Source organism: Ranitomeya imitator, chromosome 2, assembly GCF_032444005.1.
Source record: "Ranitomeya imitator isolate aRanImi1 chromosome 2, aRanImi1.pri, whole genome shotgun sequence".
NCBI lineage: Eukaryota > Metazoa > Chordata > Amphibia > Anura > Dendrobatidae > Ranitomeya > Ranitomeya imitator.
This window is the reverse complement of record NC_091283.1, coordinates 332,875,276-332,883,065: the sequence shown is the minus strand read 5'-3', so window position 1 is coordinate 332,883,065 and position 7,790 is coordinate 332,875,276. Positions and strand designations below refer to the sequence as shown.

At 40.9% G+C, this 7,790-nt stretch overlaps 1 protein-coding gene across 1 annotated transcript in view; it reads right to left on the bottom strand.

The window, feature by feature from the left end:
* Window positions 1-923: 923 nt before the first annotated feature.
* Window positions 924-7,790, bottom strand: part of LOC138663604 (oocyte zinc finger protein XlCOF8.4-like) — a 58,936-nt gene continuing 52,069 nt past the window's right edge. Inside the window, exon 7 of the mRNA XM_069749867.1 lies at window positions 924-3,040. Within this exon, the coding sequence (XP_069605968.1) occupies window positions 2,106-3,040 (935 nt within the window). The 3' untranslated portion in view covers window positions 924-2,105. The remainder of the gene's footprint in view (window positions 3,041-7,790) is intronic.

Genomic DNA, 7,790 nt, shown 5'->3' with positions numbered 1-7,790 from the left:
ACGGTCAGAGCTTACTGCGCCTGCCCCACACAGCGCAGGTGCCGGTTTTGAAGCGGAAAAAGCATGGAGGGGGCGGCGCCGAAAGCCCCTGAAGATGTGAGTGACGGCAGAGTAATGGATCAAGCTGGGGAGTGAGGACCCGCCTCCATGGACAAAGAGAGGTATTTTGGATAAGTTTCAAAGCGCTTTATTTTGGGAATACATGAACAAAAAACTAAAAGAGCCACCTTGTTAGAATGCAGCATTACTGCTGCACAAGGTGGCTCTTTTAGTTTATAACGGCTGGAGGGGGTGACAGTGGCCCTTTAAAGCTTAAGATCTTTAATAAGTTTGAACCTTGCGCACTCTAAAGAAAAGATAGCCTTTCAGAGCGTGTGGCATAATTGATTGTCGGACAGTAAAATATATAACAGGGGTTCATCTCCCCGGTTTGTTTGAGGAGTGGTGGCAGCGCGTTCTGTAACTGAGGTGTGTCTACTGTGTCGGGGTGTGATATACGCTAACATTATAGCCTTGACCTGAGGTTGAGTGTTGTATTGAGTGAGAGGATATAAATTAGCCCTTGCAGGCGCACCCCACGTCACATGCTGAAAAGTCTGTACTTGATAACGTGTTCAATACTTATTTCACCCTCTGTGTAACAATGTGAAGTATTGACTGCAAATTGACTATTGCTTTTTATTGCGTTTTGGATTAAAAACATTACTAACTGCATATATTTTTAATCCTAATATACTTTATTTATGGGACTATAACACATACCTAACCATAAGAAGTATCCAAGGTTTACACAGCAGAAAAAAGGGAAAACACTTTTTCTACTAATTAAATCTTCCCCGAAGGTGTAAAGTGGAAGGGTGGATATTACAAACTTTAAAGCACTAGAATAGAATATGGAAGTAATAAATCTTTTGTTCGTGTTTCTCTGCACCATGTGTTTTATTCACAGATAGCTTCACAGTACGAATATTAATGAACACTCTACAGCGCACAAATATACACACACAACACTGCTGCATGGACGGTGTACGCACTCAGCTCTGCTACATATGCACATTTACATACCCATACATCTCTGCTTGCTACATAAGCACACAGCTCTGCTACCAGGGCTGCGGAGTCTGAGTTGTGGAATCAGTGTCCATTTTGGTGCAGTCGGAGTTTGCATAAAATGGACCAACTCTGAAAATATATTATAAATTGGGTACAGGAGTACAATGCAGAATGTGCTGTAAATGTTTTCATAAGAATTTTGGAAAGTTATGAAATGTCCTATAAATGTCTGTTCTCTTGAGATGAATCTGTGCTGCACTTTATGTACATGCTCAGTAGTGAGGTAATGCTGTGGAGCCGAGAGTCAGGGAAATTGAGGAGTCAGAGGTTTGGAATAGACTCCACAGCCCTGTCTGCAACATATGCATATCTTCATAAACACACAGTTCTGCTACACATGCACACTTACATACACACACATCTCTGCTACAGATGCACATTTGCATGCACAGTGAATTATATTGATTTCCATTGTGTGCCGGAGTTACTTTTTTGGACATTTGCATGCACATACATGTTCGGTTCTGTTAAAATAAAAACACAAACTAATCTCCCATGCCAGTGCCATTCCAGTAGTGTCAACACTTGCATTCTTGGGGGTCATATAACATTGTTATGTCATGTGATCTCTGAGCCCAATCAGCTCTGGCATCACTGTCCCCACCTTTGGACAAATCGGACATCAAGAAGAAGAGAGCAGCCGCAGCCACATCCTTGGCTTCCAGTTGATGTTCAATAAGTCTGAAGACAGGGACACTGAAGCTGGCGCTTATTGGGTGAAGGGCTCATGTGATGTAACAACCTAACTTGACCGAATGCCGACACCGCTGAAACACCACCAAATTGGAAAGGGAGTATGAGTTTTTATTTTAACCAGGCCAAAAATGACGAATGACAAGGGATTGCCCCAATAGTGGACAACCACTTTAAGAAGATATAATTTTTCAGTTAAAACATCTTACATTAAGAACATGAAAAAAAGCTTATCCCATGTGTGATTTCTTTGGCAACTACGAAGAGTTGATTTCTGTACAAAACATTTTTTCACATTCTCAACAGGAAAAAGTCTTCTCACCTGTGTGGGTTCTCTGGTGTCTATCAAGATGAACTTTCTGGTTATAGCATTTTCCACATTCTGAACATGAAAAAGGTTTCTCCCCTGTGTGAGTTCTCTGATGTGTGATAAGACTTGATTTCTTTATAAAACATTTTCTACATTCTGAACATGAAAATGGCTTCTCCCCTGTGTGAGTTCTCTGATGTGTGATAAGATTTGTTTTCTCTGTAAAAGGTTTCCCACATTCTAAACAACTAAAAGGCTTCTCCCCTGTGTGGGTTCTCTGGTGGCTAGCAAGATTTGTTTTCCATTTAAAACATTTCCCACATTCGGAACATGAAAAAGGCTTCTCCTCTATGTGGATTCTTTGGTGTCTATCAAGATTCGTTTTCCATTTAAAACATTTCCCACATTTTGAACATGAAAAAGCCTTCTTTCCTGTGTGAGTTCTCTGATGTTTGATAAGATTTGATTTCTTTGTAAAACATTTCCCACATTCTGAACATGAAAAAGGATTCTCCCCTATGTAGGTTCTTTGGTGTCTAACAACATCTGATTTCTGGTTAAAACATTTCTCACACTTGGAACAAGAGCATCTATTTTCCACTGTGTGAATTTTTTGATGTTTGAGAAAAGCCTTTACAAAGGGAAAACTATTTCCATGTTCTGAACTTGAAAATGACTTCTTTGCTTTAGGAGCAGTTGGTTTTCTAATGCTTATTTCTTGACTTGCATTTTCCTTAGTAGTCGGTAATGAATCAGAAGACAGGACTTGTTTCAAAGGATCAGATGACAGCGCCTTGGTGAGAAGGGATGATGTAATCTCTGGAGTAATGGCATTCACTTCAATTGTATCCTGTGATACATCAAGATCATCTGGTTTAAAAATTGTAGATGTCAGCTGTCCCTCTGATCTCCTGGTACAGTCATCTGTCAAGAAAAAAAACAAATATTTTGAATAAAATATTCTTAACATTTTATATTTTTGTACATTTCCATTTAACCCCTGACGTTGGGCATAAATTTATGCCAACTTCAAACTCCCTTCCTTGAATGGGGGCTCTGTCGGTGAGCTCACATCTTTCCTGGGACATCTCAACTGTTTTGAACAGCTGATATGAGCCGGGAATAGCTGCAGGTGGAATCGCGATCCACTCTCAGCTATTAACCCATTAAATGCCGCTGACAGTGGCATTTAACTTGCGCTTCCGGCCATCGGGCCGGAAATCCACCCACCGGTGACCACCAAGACATGATCGCGGGTCAGTGGTTCATTGGCATGACAACCAGAGGTCTCCTGGAGACCTCTATGGTTATCAGTGCTGGCTTGCTGTTATCGCCACCCAGTGTTCGGTGCTCATAGCAAGTGAGTAATTCTGCTATACAGAGGTGATCTGATCATCGCCTCTATGTAGCAGAACCAATCGGACTATTGCAGCTTCTAGTCTCCCATGGAGACTATTGAAGCATGCCAAAAGTGAAAAACGTTTAAAAATATAAAAAAATAAATAAATAAAAGTTCAAAGCACCTCCCTTTCGCCCTATTCAAAATAATAATTAAAAAAAAAATCTAAACATACACATATTTGGTATTGCCGTGTTCAGAATCACCAGCCTCTGTACACTACGCTGACAAACACAGCAAACCTTCTTGCCACAGCTCGCATTGATGTGCAATACTGGATGAGCTGCACTACTTGAGCCACTTGTGTGGGTTGTAGAGTCCATCTCTTGCTACCACGAGTGTGAAAGCACAACCAACATTCAAAAGTGACCAAAACATCAGCCAGAAAGCATTGGTACTGAGATGAGCTCTGTGGTCCCCACCTGCAGAACCACTCCTTTATTGAGTGTGTCTTGATAATTGCCAATAATTTCCATCTGTTGTCTATTCCATTTGCACAACAGCATGTGAAATTGATTGTCAATCAGTGTTGCTGCCTAAATGGACAGTTTGATTTTCACAGAAGTTTGATTTACTTGGCGTTATATTCTGTTGTTCAAGCGTTCCCTTTATTTTTTTGAGCAGTGTATTTTATATAAGGGGAACACAATTGTGAAGTTGAACAAAATTTATTGGTTATTTTAAATTTTTGTGGAAATTAAAAAAATGAAAGTGGGGCGTGCAATATTATTCGGCCCCTTTAACTTAATACTTTATGGCACCACCTTTTGCTGCGATTACAGCTGCAAGTCGCTTGGTGTATGTCTCTATCAGTTTTGTACATTGAGAGACTTAAATTCTTGCCCATTCTTCCTTGGCAAACAGCTCGAGCTCAGTGTTGTTTGATGGAGATCGTTTGTGAACAGCAGTTGTCAGCTCTTTCCACAGATTCTCGATTAGATTGGGGTCTGGACTTTGACTTGGCCAATTTAACACTTGGATAAAATAATTTGTGAACCATTCCATTCTAGATTTTGCTTTATGTTTGGGATCATTGTCTTGTTGGAAGACAAATCTCCATCCCAGTCTCAGGTCTTTTGCAGACTCCAACAGGTTTTCTTCAAGAATGGTCCTGTATTTGGCTCCATCCATCTTCCCATCAATTTTAACCATCTTCTTTGTCCCTGCTGAAGAAAAGCAGGCCCAAACCATGATGCTGCCACCACCATGCTTGACAGTGGGGATGGTGTGTTCAGGGTGATGAGCTGTGTTGTCTTCACGCCAAACATATTGTTTGGCATTGTTGCCAAAAAGTTCAATTTTGGTTTCATCTGACCAGAGCACCTTCTTCCACATGTTTAGTGTGTCTCCCAAGTGACTTGTTTCAAACTTTAAACAACCCTTTTATGGATATCTTTGAGAAATGGCTTTCTTCTTGCCATTCTTCCATAAAGGCCAGATTTGTGCAGTGTACGACTGATTGTTGTCCTATGGACAGACTGTCCCACCTCAGCAGTAGATCTTTGCTGTTCTTCCAGAGTGATCATGGGCCGGCACCTCTCTCTTGATACTTTACCTTGGACATTCTTATCCGAACAGCATAACTTTGAGCAGTTTTTTTTTTCTGCATTAGTGCCGCTAATATTACACCACGTTCAATAGACGCTTTTATATCTCCTCTATGGAACTGTTACTGAAGAAGGCCAGGCATTGAGGCCGAAACATTTATTTTGATGACTACAATAAATTTACAAAAACCTAATTTAAGTTGAGTGCCTAAGTTTATCTCTCTCTGTATATGGTTTTGGACCCTACTAAGGCACCATATCTGGATAGTGCATGCAGTTTTCTCTTATTTTGGTAGATTTGCAGTGGTTTTATACTCCTTCCATTTCAATATGATCGCTTGCACAGTGCTCCTTGGGATGTTTAAAGCTTTGGAAATCATTTTGCATCCAAATCAAACTTTAAACTTTTCCACAACAGTATTACGTACCTGCCTGTTGTGTTCCTTGTTCTTCATGGTGCTCTCTGTGCTTCAAACAGAACCCTGAGACTATCACAGAGCAGGTGCATTTATACGGAGACTTGATTACACACAGGTGGATTATATTTATCATCATTAGGCATTTAGGACAACATTGGATCATTCAGAGATCCACAATGAACTTCTGGAGTGAGTTTGCTGCACTGAAAGTAAAGGGGCCGAATAATATTGCACGCCACACTTTTCAGTTTCTGAATTTCCACAAAAATTTAAAATAACCAATACATTTCGTTCAACTTCACAATTGTGTTCCACTTGTTGTTTATTCTCTACCAAAAATTTACATTTGGTATCTTTATGTTTGAAGCATGATATATGGGAAATGTTTGAAAAGTTCCAGGGAGCCGAATACTTTAGCAAGGCACTGTATATAACATGTTAGGACATGTTAGGTTAGGCTATGGGTTGAACTAGATGGACTTAAAGTTTTCCTTCAATCTTAATAACTATGTTACAATATATATATATATATATATATATATATATATATAGAATGTTCACTTATATTTGCTTTGTGTGTGTAAACATTATACATTTGGACATGGTGTGTTATGATATTATGGTCTTCAATGGAGAATGAAAAAGAAGAGGTTAACAAGGGAAACAACATCAATTTTTTTTTTCAATAATATATCTTTATTTAGCTTACAAAAATGCATACAATACTGTATGAAATACCGCATCAAAAACACGCTTCTGTGTTTTCTGCCAAGAGATGAAGAAACTGCGCAGAAGTTTCCGCAAGCAAATTCACAATGTGCACACATAGCCTTATTGTTATCGAACATAAAAGCGAGGGTTTGACCAGAAAGACTGGACCTGGTCTTGTAGGAACTATATGAGCACATTCAGCAGGACAGATTGGAGAGAAGCAATGGCATATCTAAAGTCTGATGTGCCCCTGGTGTAAGATTTGGACCAGGCCCTCCCCATCATTAAATATATGTGCCATTCATTTATCCTGATGTATATCCCCCATCCTGGCATATGTCCCTTATCCTGGGCCCTATCCTGTATATATCTGTATGTTAGGTGCTGGGATTCTCCTTCTGCACAAGGTGGATCCCAAGCCTTGTCTCCCTCTGCGCGCCCGTCGGTGCACAGGAATTCACATAGCGCCATTTTCCTCTAGTGTGGCAACTAGCTGCGCCATATTGATACTGCCCCTCTGTGAAGCTATATATAAAAAAAATTAAACCATTATACTCACCAGGGGAGAACATAGAAATCATAAGATGCCACAGCAGAAGTTTAATGCACAGACCATAGTTCTCCATATAGTATAGGCACACAGCCCATAGTCATACATGTACTATAGCACACAGCCCATAGTCCTCCATATAGTATAGCGCACAGCCCATAGTCATACAAATAGCAAGTGGTATAATGTACAGCCCATGGTCATACACGTAGTAATATGATCACAGTGTATTTAGAAAAATAAATACTCACCTTCCCTGCACTCTACTGCCACATGGTGTCCACTTCTGAAGCCGGTAGCTGACTTCAGCATACTAGCGAAGGGAGTGATTGACGTCACTTCCATGTGCCCCCCGGCATATGCACGCTGACATCAGCTATTCGCCTCTGATTGGCTGGCAGCGTGTATTGTGGGGCATGGACCTGATGTGTTTGTGCGCTGCAATACACTTCAGCTGAATGTATGTCCATGCACATCTAGCTGAAGAAGAGGCTGGGGTCTGCCTGGCTTGGACGCAGTGGAGACTACTACAACCCCAGTCATTAGGACCCTGAGGACAAGGTTGTTTCATCCAACAAGATATCAGGGATCTAGAAAAGCAACAGCATCATTACCCTCTACTTTTTCTTACGGGCTGTTACAGGGTTACTGACGTCATACTTGAGGGGATATATGTGTCTCAAAGATTTCTTTCCCGTGTGATGTGAAAGCTGTAAGTGTTTTCTCCAGCATGATATGTCCTGAGAGCAATCCAGTCGCTGTATGGGCATGGCTTCCTTGGTGGGTAGGTCAGAGTTGGGAGGGACGCCTACCCACCATATCTCCACCACCAGTGTGTAGCTGGAGGGAAATAAATGTCCAGTCAGTTTTTTTTGTGTTCTGTATTGTGTAGGAGCAAGCAAGCCCTAGGCTGATGCTCCTGAGAGAGCTGCCATATGTGTTGGCCTAGGAGTGCTGGGCAGGATTGTTTAAGGACTTTTTATTTCCTTTTGAGCCAGAAAGGCTGTTTTTTCTGTTACCATTTTGTGGTTCGTGATACAATAAACCA